Raw genomic sequence first — 13,431 nt, forward strand, 5'->3', positions numbered from 1 at the left:
CAGGTGGGACACGCGCTCAGGCTCCTCGTTCATGACACCCCAGCGGGAGCAAAGACGAGCCTCGCGGGACAGAGCTCCCGGCAAAGCACTGGGCTCTGGAAAGAACACGGTGAAACGGGTTTGTTGGCGCCTTAATGTCTTTCTCCGCGAAGTTCTCCGCGTCCACCACGTAGATAGTCTCAAGCACTGTTGAGACGTCAGAACGGGCGATGGGGCGCAGGACTTGGGGGTGGGCGTGTCAGACCCAGCAGGCCCACCAGCACCACCAACAGCCGCCACGGCCCCCGCCCCACCCTCCGAGGAAGCAGCCTTCCTCAGCGGGCTTCCCGGACGTCTGGGGAAACATGGCTCAGGCTTTCCTGACCTCCTACGGTAAGAAATGGGGACTAGCTGCCGAGTGGCCCCCCGTGCCAAGCTTTCCCTCCCTGGGGCCCCCAGGAGAGCTGTGTCTGTGTTCAGAGAAACCAGCGCTAATCCAGCAGGAATGTCCCTGGCGGCAGGCAGGAGACTTAGGGCCAGAGGGGCTTCTGGATGTTAGGTGGCCACAGAACCAGGACCCCTGCCCCCAGGACGCACTCTCAGCCCCTCATGCGTCTGCCTCAGGGTGGGTGTCCCTGCCGCCCTGGACCACAGTCACATCTCGGGCCAAGAGCCGCCCGCCAGCTCCCAGAGGCTCCTTCCCTCACAAGCAAGAGGCGGGGGTGCTGCGGCCATGGGAACCAACATTCAGAGAGGCTGTCTGCCCCCTCCTGACCCACAGGGTCTAGGGACCCCTGATGGATGTCCGCAGAGGCCTCTCCCCAAGGCCGTGCAGCCTGGAGGCTGAGCTTGCTGGAGGTGCAGCTGGCAAGAAACAGGACCCCAGACTTGGAAGTGTCCATCACGGATGATGGACGAACACGGTGTGGTCCGTCCACACCATGGCGCATGAGCCGGCCTTCTAAAGGAAAGAACGACCCCTGCCCCCATGGGGACGAGCCCCGAGGACACGAGCCAGACACGAAGGACACGCACAGGGACCCCACTCCCATGAGGTCCCGGAGTCGTCAGACTCGCGGTCACAGAGGGTAGACGGCGGGGCCGGGGGGAGCGGGTGGGGGTCCGTGCATCACGGGGACAGGGTCTCCGTGTGCGGGATGGACCATTCTAGAGCCGGACGGGGGGGGGGGGGGGCGGCTGCACGGCAGCTGGATGCGTTCGGTGCCCCTGAATTATACACTGAAATGGGTTAAGATGGTCAATTTTATGTATGTTTTACCACAGGGAAAATACAAAGCAAAACAGCTAGGGTACGCGGCCGAGGTGACTGGCGAGCTGTCCACCACATGGTGCAGCCGTCACTCCCCGCCCGCATCGCAGGGGGTCTCTGCGCACCTGGTCAGGGCAGGAGCCGGTGGGTGGGCGAGCCCCCTTTGCGGCCCCAGGCCGGGGTGTCCATGTGATCACTGAGCCGGGCCTAGTGTGGGGGGCATCCAGGGCGGCCACGGAGATGGGTGTGTTCCATAGTTGTGCTGATGGGCTCGTGGGTCAGACATCAGACTCGGCGCATTGTGCTCTTTCAGCGCCTAATATGCTTATTTTGTGTCAACTCCATGAGGAGGGCGGGGAGAAGGGAACGATACTCCCCAGACGGTCCCCACACGGCGGCCTTGGCTCTCCTGGGCCCTGCCCCAGGTCATGTCACCTGGCGGGTTCACGGTTGCGGGGGGGGTGCCCTGCAGAGGCCCTGCTTGCCTCCCGAGGCCGGGACCAGGCTGGGCGAGGGTCCCGCACATACCAGCCCTGCACCCAGCCCACCTCAGATCTGCATCTGGACGGGGCCTGAGGGAGCCACGCCGCGGGGCCCCAGGAGGCTCCCGTCCTGGACCAGGAGGGCACTGCGGTCACCGTGGGGATCTCCCGCCGGACCCCCAGCCCGAGCTGCCGTGCGTCCTCCGTCGGAGCCCCCCGCCCCAGGGAGGGGCCCAGAGCAGCGTGTTTGTGGAGTGCTTTCCGGCAGGACCTACACCTTCCCACCTGGGGGAAAGACTGCTCAGGTTTGTTCTTGGCAAATTAAAACATCAACTAACCCCATTGGCTTCTGTGGAGAAAACCTAAGTCACCCGGGAAAGTGGTTCATTTTGATGCCTGTTCTTGTAAGTTAGGAAACATGCGGCTCAGGTTCTGCATCCTGCCCCCGCCTGAAGCCGACCGACCTGGGAGGTGCCGCGGACCCCTCTCCTACGCGGGGAGCGGCTTCTGGAAACGGGGTCCCGGCAGCTCTGGGTTTATCACAACGATGCTCACGTCCCCCCTTTTCTGGTTTTCCACGTCCTCCCGGCAAGCCCGCCCCGAGCAGCCCAGTCTCTCCCACCCACAGCTTCTTGAAAGGGTTTCCACAGGCATTCCGGAATGTTCTGTGACGCTCTGAAGGACGCTCTCGTTTGTTCACGGAGATGAACTTAGGTGAGATCCATGCTGTTAGCACTCTGTGACCGCGGACAGTAAAGCGGCCCGGCCCTGCAGGGGGGCTCCCGGCTCCTCCCTCAGTGTCAGATGTGGCAGACAGACAGACAGAAGGCAACGACGACATGCCCCTCACCCACCGCCCAGCTTTCCCCAGAAGCGAAGTATACGGGACCCTCCCCAGAATAACCCCCCTTCCCCCGCAGGGGCCCAGCACGGGCAGCAGCACATCCACGGTGGCCCGTGGCCACCGCCCTGCGCAGGGTCACGGACAGACTCGCCCCTGCTGCCCACCCCCGGACACTGTTCACGCCCCGATCCTTACCCTTTCTCCCATGGGGAGCACTCTGCGTGCACGCGGGCCTCAGGGACCCCCTTCTGCAGCTGCCCCGGGAATTGTCCGATCCCTGGTGCACCGTCATGTCCCGTCATGCCGTCCTCGGCCCGGCCCTGCACCTGTCCACCAGCCCTGCCTCAGAGGGCATTCGTCTGCCCCCACACACACGCTTTGGAATTTAAAAAGCCAAGGCTTCAGTGTTGGGAAGGGTCGAGGGGCAGACGAGAAATTGGGGGGTCAGAAGGGACCAGAGAGAAGGCTCTGGGGCGTGGCAACTGGTCGAGAGGCTGCCTCGCTTCTGCTAGCCGCCTGCGACCCCACCGGAGCCTGGGCCGGGGGAGGGCGGCCGGGATGGCCCAGAGCCACCACGCGGCCAGGACAGGGCCAACCCGACCCCGCCAGGCTCCCAGGCCACCGATGGGTCGCCAGATACAAGACAGGACACCAGATAACGGGAAGTGAGTCGGTGTGGGGGTGGCCCGTGGAGGCCCATGCTGGAGGGCCTCTCGCGGTGCACCCCTGAGCTGGTGTCTCTGGGCCCTGTCAGCAACAGCCCCCTGCCCAGAGGCCCTCTCCTAGAGGCCTTGGTACATCTTGGGCGTAGGGGAGATCGGAAGCTGGGCCTTGGGGTCTGTGTCCCCACTTGCTTCTGGGTCCTGTGACCCAGGGGTTAGGGTGCAGGGCCCACAGCAGGGCCCCTCACCCTCCAGCAGCCGTGTCCACCTGTCCAGGTCCCCAGGCGCTGCCCCAGACTCCAGGCAGACATGCTGTGTGGGTGCTGCCCGTGGCCACAAGAGGGCACCAGGCTCCATGCCCGGGGCCCCTGGCCCTCCTGGTGGGACCAGCAGCCAGCCACGGTGGGCTCCCACGGTGGGGGGCCCAGCAGGCTTGAGCCAGAGGTTGATGGGGTCAAGCGCAAGGGGGCCCCAGCGTCCTCCCTACAAACTCCCGCTCATCCTTCCTGCTCAGGCTCTGTGGTCACCCCTGCAGGGTCCCCGATCCTCTGGTGGCAGCTACCCCTCGCCTGGTCCTGGCTTCACGGGCAGAGCGCCTCCGGGACATGGCTGCCCACGAGCTGCTGGAACAGGGCGGGGTCTGCAGGAGACCCAGTGGTCCAGGGCCTGGCACGGTGCCGACTGAGCGTGCTGGGAACACAGGTCTCAGGCTGGCCCCTGGGTGGACGTCACCCTGCACCCCCAGCTTCAGGTGGGTACCTGGCCAATGCTGGGCCTGTGGGGGAACCGGATGGGGGCAGCATGCAGGGGGAGTGGGGAGGGGGTGCATCACCACTAGGGCGTGAGGGGCACCCTGAGGTATGGGTGGGGGGCTTGGGTGCAGACTAAGGCAGCACTGATGCCCAAGGGGTCCGGGGACAGAGGGCAGGGAGCAGGGAGCTCAGGGCGGGGAGGGGGCCCCAGCCGCCCTGGGGAGACTGGAGGAGAAGGGGTAGAGACACCTCTGGGCAAGGGGAACTGGAAGGGGGCTGAGCCCCCGAAAGAACAGGGATCTGACCCAGGAGGGGCTTTGGGGAACCACAGCAAAGAGCCCAGCAAGGGCCCCCATGAGGGGCTTTCTGTCTGTCCATCCATTTGTCCTGCCTCCATCCCCCACAGAGCACCCCAAGCCGGGACCGGGGGGAGTGACTCAGACCCTCCCCGGGTCTCCTTGGTCAGAGCCCGTGGGCCTGGGCACTGCACAGAGCGCCTGGGCCGGCGGCCGCATGGTGAAGGCGGGGGCGGGCGTGGTGTCCAGGGCGGCGGGGCTGAGGCCGGGCGGCGGCAGCAGGCGGTATCTGTGGAGGAGGCCAGCGAAAAGCAGGAACAGCTCCGACCTGGCCAGGCTCTCTCCCACGCAGACGCGGCGGCCTGCAGAGCACACCGGGGCACGGGGGGGGGGGGGGGGGGGGCTCCAGACCTGCTCTTTGCCGGGCTATGCCGGGGAGCCCGGCCAGTTTCCTGGAGTGGAGGGAGAGGGGAGTCTCTGGAGGGACGAGGGAGGGCCTGCAGTGGGAGCGGCCTGAGAGCAAGGTCTGCAGTGACCGGGCTGCGGGCCAGCTCTGAGGGGCAGAGGCCGGTTGCCAGAGGCTGTGGACAGTGGGGGGCCCAGCAGGCTTGAGCCTGAGCTTCCAAGGTCCCTGGTAACCGGGCCACTTGGGGCTGAGGGGCCCTGTGCTGTCCCCACCCGTGAGGGCTGGGGGTACCTGCAGAGAAGGGCAGGAAGGCTGCCCGCTTCACAAAGCGCCCCTCAGCGTCCAGGAAGTGGCCCGGGTTGAACTGGCGGGGCGTCTCCCACTGTGTCTTGTCCAGGAGCACAGAGCTCAGCAGGGGGATCACAGGTGTGCCCTGTGGGCGGGGCAGCAGGTGGACTAGGCCTGGCACCGCCTTCCCCCAGGGTGTGCACTGAGAGAGAAGGTCCCCCCAGGAGGCCAGCCAGACCCACCCTGACCCAGAGCAGAAAGAAGGGGGGAGGGAAGGGGGAGGGAGGGCCCTGCCCACCCTGTCAGGGTCCGTGAGGGGTGCCCACCTTGGGGAGCAGGTAGCCGCCCAGCTGGGTGTCAGCCGCCATGCACCGCGGCACGTGGGGCAGGAGGGTAATGAACCGCTGGACCTCGTGCAGCACGGCGTTGGTGTAGGGCAGGGACCGCTGGTCCTCCAGCCGGGGGTACCGTCGGGGCCCCAGCACGCGGTCCAGCTCCTCCTGCAGCCGGCCTGTGGGTGAGAGCGGAGGCGCCAGCTTCCCTGGGAGCCTGGATCCCCTAGGCCCTGGCGGACCCCCACCCAGCCGGCAGGTGGCCGTGTGCTGGGAAGACAGGCTGGGAGCTCACCTTGCACACTCGGGTGCTTGCCCATCAGGAGGGCAGCCCACTGCAGCGTGGCCGACGTGGTCTCTGTACCAGCCATGACCATGTCCAGGGCACAGGCCACCATGTTGGCCTCAGCAAACAGGCCTTGGGGGTCATTCCCCTGCAGAGGTGGGTTGGATGGGACTCGGCTGGAGGCAGGGCTCCATGGACCACCCGGCCCACCCCCACCCCCAACCCCAACCCAGCTCTGGGCTCAAGAAAGGGATAGAAGACAAGAGCCTGGGCAGGAAGGCAGAGCCAAGTCTGCTGAGCACCTACTACATTCTGGGCTCACCACATCCTTGCAGCCACCCCTTGAGGCAGGCACTGCAACTGCCCCATTTCACAGATGGGGAGACCGAGGCTCAGAGGGATCCTCAGCTAGGAGGTGGAGGAGGTGGTGCAGGGCCAGCATGGACCCCTCCCCAACCCCACTCCTCCTGGGGTGCGGCCCCCAGATGCCCCCAGGCCTCTTAGGTGGTAGGGTGGGTCTCGCCCACACCTGGCCCTGCTGGATCAGGGCGTCCATGTAGCTCTTCACGGGGCCTCCCCCGGGCGTGGGGGGCCGCCGCGCCTCCAGCTGGGTCCTCAGGATGGCTCGGACCTCCTCTATCTTCCGTAGGACAGGCCGGTGCAGCTGGAGGAGGGCCCCGAGCCAGGGGTAGATGTTGAACAGCTGAAGGCGGAGGGCGAGACAGTGGGCGGGGTTAGGGTGCAGGGCCCACAGCAGGGCCCCTCACCCTCCAGCAGCCGTGTCCACCTGTCCAGGTCCCCAGGCTCTGCCCCAGACTCCAGGCAGACATGCTGTGTGGGTGCTGCCCGTGGCCACAAGAGGGCACCAGGCTCCATGCCCGGGGCCCCTGGCCCTCCTGGTGGGACCAGCAGCCAGGGGGCTCCCACAAAATCCTCTGTCCCAGGTCAGGAAGGGGCGGCTGCCGGACAGGTGGTGGTTTCACCCCTGCAGGCGGCTGTGATCATGCTTGCTCTCCGTCCACCAGAGCCAGCAGGACGGGTCGGGGGTGGGGGGGTGGGGGTGCTGCCTCTCATTAAAGTCCTGAAAACAAAGAATTTGCAAACTTCAGAGCTTCAGCTGACCCACTGTGACCAGGTCGTCTGAGGGGCCAGCATGTGCCCGGCACAAAGATGTCCACAGCTCTCCTGGTGCACTGTGACCGCTGGGTATCCCCCAGAGCATTAGTGATCCCTGGATCGAATTACACAAGGCGACTCTGCCGTGAGGGGCTGGCCCTGGGACGGAGGCCCGAAACATTCTGCTCCGACCCCTCTGGCCTCCATCCTCCTGGGACGGCCTGCTTCGGCAAGGAGGCCAGATCCCCCCCTAGGAGCCGAGGAGGCTCCGAGGACCGAAGCACGAGAGCGGGAGACTCTGTAGCCAGCCCCTGCCTCACGCCCGTGACCGCGGGTCTGTAAATACACGCACCACGACCAGATGGATGCACTTAGCGGCCTAGCACAGAAATGGTCACGATGGCGAACATTTCACACTTTGTAAAGGGTGAAATGCACCTGCCCCTGCGAGTTCTGAGAATCAGCAGGGCCAGTTTGCACCATTCGTGTGACACTGTGAAGGACCCATGCTGGGTGGAGGGTCCCTGGGTTTGAGGGCTGGGGGGGGCAGGGGGACACTGAGCCCCATATCCAGGGAAGAGATGCTCAGTCCCCATCCCCACCTCTAAGCAGGTGCATCTGCTACTGATGGGCAGGCGTGGGGGAAGGCAGATGGGCACCCTGCCCTGCAGCCCTCTCATTGCCCAGAGGGCATGGGGAAACTGGCCTGGGGTCACATGGCCAGTTGGTGTCAGAAACAGGACATGCCCTGGGCCTCCTGGCTCTGAATCCAATGGGGCTTTTGCAAGGTGGCAGCTCACCTCTCTCGGGCAGGGGCAGTGCTGAGACCACCCCCCACCCCGAGGCCAGGAGCAGCCACCTCTCACCTGCAGGCTGGGGGTCCCCAAGAGGACCATGACCTCATCGATAAGGCTCAGCAGGGACACGAACACGGGATCCTGGTATTCGAACCGCCGGCCAAAGAGCAGCGTGAACGTGATGTTGGAGGGGGCCCAGCCCAGCAGGGCCAGGGGGAAAGGCTGGCCTGGAGTGGGAGGGAGACCAGCCTCAGGGGGTGAGGGGGCCCCCACAGGGGGGGCCCCGGCCCCCACTCACCTCCGTAGCAGTCCAGCTGCCCCATGAGGCACCTCAGCTCCTGCAGGACTTTGTCAGCCACGGGCCCCCTCCCCACGCCCAGGCCGTGGAGGGTGCGCACGGTGAACTGGCGGGCGGCCCTCCAGCGTGCCCCCGACGAGAAGAAGATGCCTGCAGGTCAGATGAGCCGCCAGTGAGCAACCCCAGGTGATGCAGGCGGGGAGCGAGGTCGGGGGGCCTGGCTGGGGCCTCACCCCACCCCTGGGGCTGGCCTTGGTGAGCCGCACCCAGTCTTGGCGTCATGGTCCCCGGCCATGTGGACACTGTGTCCCTCCCCTAGGAGCCACGCTGGGCACACTCTCATGCTGCTCAGAGAGGCAGACCCCCCTTCCTGGGGTCCGGGGACTCCTACGCTCAGCTGCCCCCTCCCCACCCTGCGCCGCACACCTACCCCCACCTCCCTGGATGAGCTGGAAGATGGCGATGGGGGGCCGGTCAGCCAGCTCCGGCCCGGTGCCCACCAGGGCCTCCCTCACAGCCTCGTAGCCAGCCAGCACCACCGTCTTCTGACGCCCCAGGTGAACAGTGAACACCGGCCCGTACCGTTCTGAGAGCTGGTGGGCACAGGCAGGAATCAGCCTGCGGCCCCACCCCCAGGAACCCCGTGCGCACCCGCCCCGGGCTGCACCCACACAGGGTGGGTGCGGGGCACATCCAGAGCCAGGAGTGGCCCAGGCAGGCTCTGTAGAAACCGGGCCAGCCGTGGGCGTGCGCGAGCAAAGGCCCAGGAGCTGAAAAGCAGGAGGTGTGTTTGGCAGGAGCTGGGTCCTGCTGGATCCCGCTGAGCCCCCTCCCCATCCATTCCAGGAAGGCAGGGGCTACCACTGGTGCTGGGTGTCGCCGTCGTGGTTTTCTTTTGCGGGGAAGCAGCAGAGAGGGGCTGTCTGCGGGGGTGGCCTGTGTTAGAAGCCCAGGGGTCTGCATGGGGAGCCTGTCCCCGCTCAGACGCCGCCCCAGCATTGAAGCCCAGATGCATAGGAGCAGGGGGTGCCCAGACCTCACGCGAACGCCCCGCCCAGCTGGAGGCCCAGACCCAGACCCTTGCGCGGCGAGGGCTGGCCTCTGACGCCTCGGCCTGTGCCCGTCCCTTCTGGGCCTTCACACATGGGCACACGGAGGCCCGGAGGCAAGAAGTGAACTGCTGTCCATCACCTGCACCGAGGGACGGAGCCAGACCTGTCCACACCCGCACACTGGACGGCGGCCCCCGGGCGCGACACCGGGCATGGCCTGAGAACCCTGGTGCCCAGGGTGCTTCCTGCAGCCCCTTCCTCCCCACCCACACGCAGGGCCGGGGGGCCACCAGGAAGCGGCAGCGTTTCTGGGGAAGGAGGGTGCACTGGTGGTGGGAGCCGTGGTTGGAGCAACGTTGGCCGGGCAGCCCTTGGGGGGTGGGGGGGCCAGGCCTGTGCCTCTGTTTTGTCCGCTGGGCCGGCCGTTCCTGGCTGCAGGGCAGGGCAGCCTGCCCTCAACATGGGGCCAGGACCCTGTAGCCTCCAGCCCGGGCTGGGAGCAGCCACACCCAGCAGGTGCTCCCTACGCCCCACGCACACTCGTGGGCTAGTCCGGGTTCCTTCCCTCGCGGGACCTCTGCTGTGTGGTACTACTCCCCGGAGCACCTGCCTCCTCCCCTCCGCCTCCCCCAGTCCGGGCTCTTGTGTAGGCGCTCATCAAATGCTGCCTCCTCCAGGAAGCCCTCCTGGCCCCTGCTCCTTAAATGGCCCATCTGCTTCCCTGTAGGGTGGGCTGTCTTTCTCTTCCTTAAGGCAGGGTGGGCACTTGGGCCTATTGTGTCCCCTGAGTTGGGGCTGGGGTGCCCAGGACCTGCCTGCCCTGACCTACCTCCATCAGTGACCGGTCCTGCTGGGACACACGCAGCAGGTGCAGGTTTCCGATGAGCGGCAGTGGACGTGGCCCAGGGGGCCAGCGAGGGGCTGGGGAGGGGGTGGGGGTGCAGGCTTGGAGCAGCCCCCAGAGCCCCAGGAGCAGCAGGATCCCCAGAAGCAGCAGGGCCACCATGAGGACGGCGGGCGGCGAGGCCCCAGCTCCCCACCCTGAGCCTTATAGGCCCCTGGGAGGGCGTGCCGGTGCCTCACCCCCCACCCGGAGAATGCGGACTGAGCAGTTTGCCGAGGACAGCCAGGCAGCTTAAAGTGACAGGCGTGCGGGGAATGTGGGGTCGCGTCTGTGGCAGGGAGCCAGGGGGCCAGGGGCCGTCGGGGGGGGGGGCTAGCAACCAGGCCTTGCGCTTGGGGCATCTTCGTCCCTTGCCCGCTGGACAGGACACACCGCGGCGGCCCGTCTGCCCCTGCCGCAGGCCTCTGCCTTCTGCCTCAGTCTCCCCGTCAGAACCAGGGCTCGTGGGGCCTTGGGACCTGGGCCCCCTAGCTCTGAGGGGAGGTCCGAGCCTCCGTCAGCAGGGCCCATGGGGTAGGAGGTCCGCGGAGACCCTGGGGATGGCCCACGACGGTCTGCACAGCAAACGCCTCAGATCCCGGGACCCTCAGAGTATCCCCTGCAGAGTCTCTGACCGCACGCTTGCCCTGAGTGACAACCTGCTCCCTGGTGACTTTTCAAGTGTGGTCACCTGGAGTGGGAGGCCCTGGCCGGTGCAGGGCGGGGCAGGACGGGCTGGCCGGGTTTACGAGCCCCCGTCTGTCCGTGCTGCACTCCGCTCTCCTCAACCCCGGTGCCCCAGCTGGGAGGGGAGGAGGTGCCCTGTGGAAAGGAGCTGTGAGGGGCGGGAGGGTGCTGGCATCAGAAGTGGCCGGGCCTGCTCGGCGCCACCTGCCCCGACATGAGGCAGCGGGAACCCCGTCCCCACGTGGGGCCCCTCACTGCGCGGCCCGTCTCCGGGAGATGCCGTCCGTGCCCCTACACAAACCCCAGAGCCAAAGCAGCCCGACGGCCCGCACCCCCTCCCAGCCTGCATTTGCACACCTCCTGTGACGGGGTGCTCACTGTCGTGCGGGCAGCCCGTCCCGTTGCACAGCCGTGGGGCCGCAGCGAGGGCGGACGGCTCCCTAACAGCGGTGTCTCCGGGTCATTTAGGCTGAGTGCCAGGTACCAAGGCTGCTACTAGGCGCGTGGGCTGTGGGTGCTCGCCGCCCAGGACGGTCCACCTCAATTAGTTCAGCGAGCATTTACCGAGCACCTGTGTGCTAGGTTCCGCCGGTAGCTAGGGCTATAGAAATTGGTGGGCAGGGATCCAGAAAGGCTCCCCCCCCCCCCAGCCCAGGGGAAGAGACCCACGTGGCAGGGGCTTTGCGACTGAAAACACCTCGGGTGTTGTAGCTGAGTGTGCCAGTCCCAGGTGGAAAGGCATTCCAGCAGAGGGCTGCGCGGATCCCGTGGCAGGACCAAGCAATGGTGCTGGGTGGACAGCCTTGGGAAGGAGGGAAGGGGCAGTGCGGCCCGACGCGCTGGAGGTGAGAACTCGGGGTGGGGGCTCGGGGGGGGTCCATCCTCCTCCTTTAGGTCGGTGAGGCCTGGGCACCTGTGAGCCACGCCGGGCATGAGGCCCCCCACCTCGGTGCCGCCGCCTGGGCACCTGCAGATCAGCCACGGTCCCCTGCAGGGCGTGGCTGCACGGGTGGAGGGGATTTTCCAAAAACCAGTCCTGGCTCAGCCAGTTTCTGGCGTTTTACCTGCAAGACCCTTGTGCTCCTCCTGACAGCCTAGTGGGGGTCACCCCCATTTCTCAGGAGAGGAGGTGGGGCCTGGGTTTGAGGCGCTCGCAGCCCCCCTGGCCTCTGGGTGTGCTGGCGGTGAGGGGGATCAGGGTGGGGCCCCCACAGCACCCACCACGCGCTCTGTGCTGTCCCACCCTGCGGGGAAGGGGTGTGGCAGTGAGGGGGGCAGGCTTGGGAACCAGACCCATCAGGTTAGATGCCCGATCCCGCCCTATGGGCATCCTGACCCTACTGGTGTTTCCTGGGATTTCGTGTGGACGCGGCCAGCAGCGTGTGCCGGCGAGACTGCGGCGCGGGGTGACCCCCGACCCGAGCGCCAGGCCCAGGTGAGGCCAGCTGCACACCTGGAACTTCTCAGGGCCCGGCCAGCAGGGCTGCCGCTCGGGGTTGTTGGAGTCACATCAGGCCCCTGAGGGGCGAGCAGGGTCTTGGTGGAGAATCTCTCTGAGCACCACGAGTGTGGAGGCTTCTTCCACATCCAGGCCTCGGAAGGGCGGGGGCGGGAGGGTCCCAGCGGAGTGCGGGGCCTCCGGGGCTGGTGGTCCTGCAGAGCCGAGCTGCCCCGTCTGTCTGCGGACTGGCCTCGGGCTGGGGCCTCGGTGCACCCGCCTGGCAGGAGAATTACGCTCTTGAAATCCAGCGTTCACGGGTACGGTTCTGCAAGTTTTCACCAACTCGTACAGCCATGTGACCACGCCCACGCTCAAGATGTGAAACAGCCCCATCCCCCCAGACTCCCGCGCCCCCCGCGCCGATCCCCGCCCCGCGCCCCTGCGCCCCCCGGACTCCCGCACTGACCCCGGCCCTGCCATTGCACCCCTGCACCTGTGCCCTGTCCCTACTGTTCTGCCTGAGCCAGACGTCATATCCACAGCAGCACGAGTAGCAGGGGTGCAGGGATCGCAGGCCCGCACCCCTGTGCCCCCCGGATTCCTAGCAATCACGTGAGAGCATGGGGCCATGGCGCCACGGGGCCACGGGGCCACGGGGGGGGGGGGCGGGACTCCCACGGCCTCACGGGCCAGGGCTTGGGAACCGATTCCCGGAACATCCACCACCTCCTCCCGGGAACGTGTGAAAACGCCAGGTTCCACGCAAAGGGGATTCAGGTAGAAGGTGAAACTGAATTTGCTCATCAGCTGACCCTAAAATAGGGAGACTGTCCTGGATTGTCGGTGCGGCCGGGTGGGATAGGCCCAGAAGGGAAGGAGGCGGTGGAGGCGAGCCAGAGCGAGGGCCTCGTGGCGGCTCCCAGGGGCAGCCCTGGCTGAGGGGGGTCACGGGAAGAGCCGTGTTGGACTCTGACCTGAGGAATGATGTTGGTGAACTTGTGTTTTCAAGCTTCAAGAGTGAAGGTTCAAGTGTCAGAGGCCACAACCTGTAACCTATGACCTGTGACCTAGCTTTGGAGTCACGCGGCTTGGTCACCTGGGGGGGGGGTGTCCCGGGGCTGTCCCGGGCCCAAAGGGAGGGGAACAGCATGGGGGAGGGGCAAGGTTCTAGAAGAGTCTGCGGAGGACAGAGGTGGGGAGCGCCAGTCCCATCCGCCCTCAGAGACGGCTCTTGTCCCCTGGGGACGGGCTTAGGGTCCCTCCTCCCTGAGAGTGTGGCCTGTTCCTCGTATCTCTGGTCCTGGGGCCCCGACGCCCCGGGCCTCGCTGACGCTGACGGTGCTGGCCAGGCCTTGGGAAGCGCCCCGCCCCCGTGACCTCCCAGGCCACCTCTCCTCTGGCAGCTCATCCGGGGCCTTCCCCTCCTGAGCCTAAAACCGTAGCAGCAACCAGTGTCCCTCCCACAGGGCCCTTCCTCAGCAACTTCTAGAAAGGCCTGCTGCCCCCCCCTGGCTACCCCCTGCCCCCCAGCACTGGGGAAGGGTCCCACTCAGGTCCCCA

General features: G+C 66.6%; 1 protein-coding gene across 1 annotated transcript; it reads right to left on the reverse strand.

Moving 5' to 3' along the window:
• Window positions 1–4,426: 4,426 nt before the first annotated feature.
• Window positions 4,427–9,866, reverse strand: CYP2W1 (cytochrome P450 family 2 subfamily W member 1). Its single transcript, XM_028091889.2, has 9 exons — window positions 9,690–9,866; window positions 8,239–8,401; window positions 7,809–7,958; window positions 7,580–7,737; window positions 6,127–6,300; window positions 5,607–5,745; window positions 5,306–5,490; window positions 4,983–5,124; window positions 4,427–4,647 (listed from the first exon to the last, which is right to left on the reverse strand). The coding sequence occupies exons 1-9, from the start codon at window positions 9,864–9,866 to the stop codon at window positions 4,427–4,429; spliced, it is 1,509 nt and encodes a 502-aa protein (XP_027947690.2).
• Between the last annotated feature and the right edge of the window lie 3,565 nt (window positions 9,867–13,431).

Source organism: Eumetopias jubatus, unplaced genomic scaffold (assembly GCF_037043125.1).
Source record: "Eumetopias jubatus isolate StellerSeaLion01/CBP00866 unplaced genomic scaffold, mEumJub1_p1.0 scaffold_12, whole genome shotgun sequence".
Taxonomy (NCBI): Eukaryota; Metazoa; Chordata; class Mammalia; order Carnivora; family Otariidae; genus Eumetopias; species Eumetopias jubatus.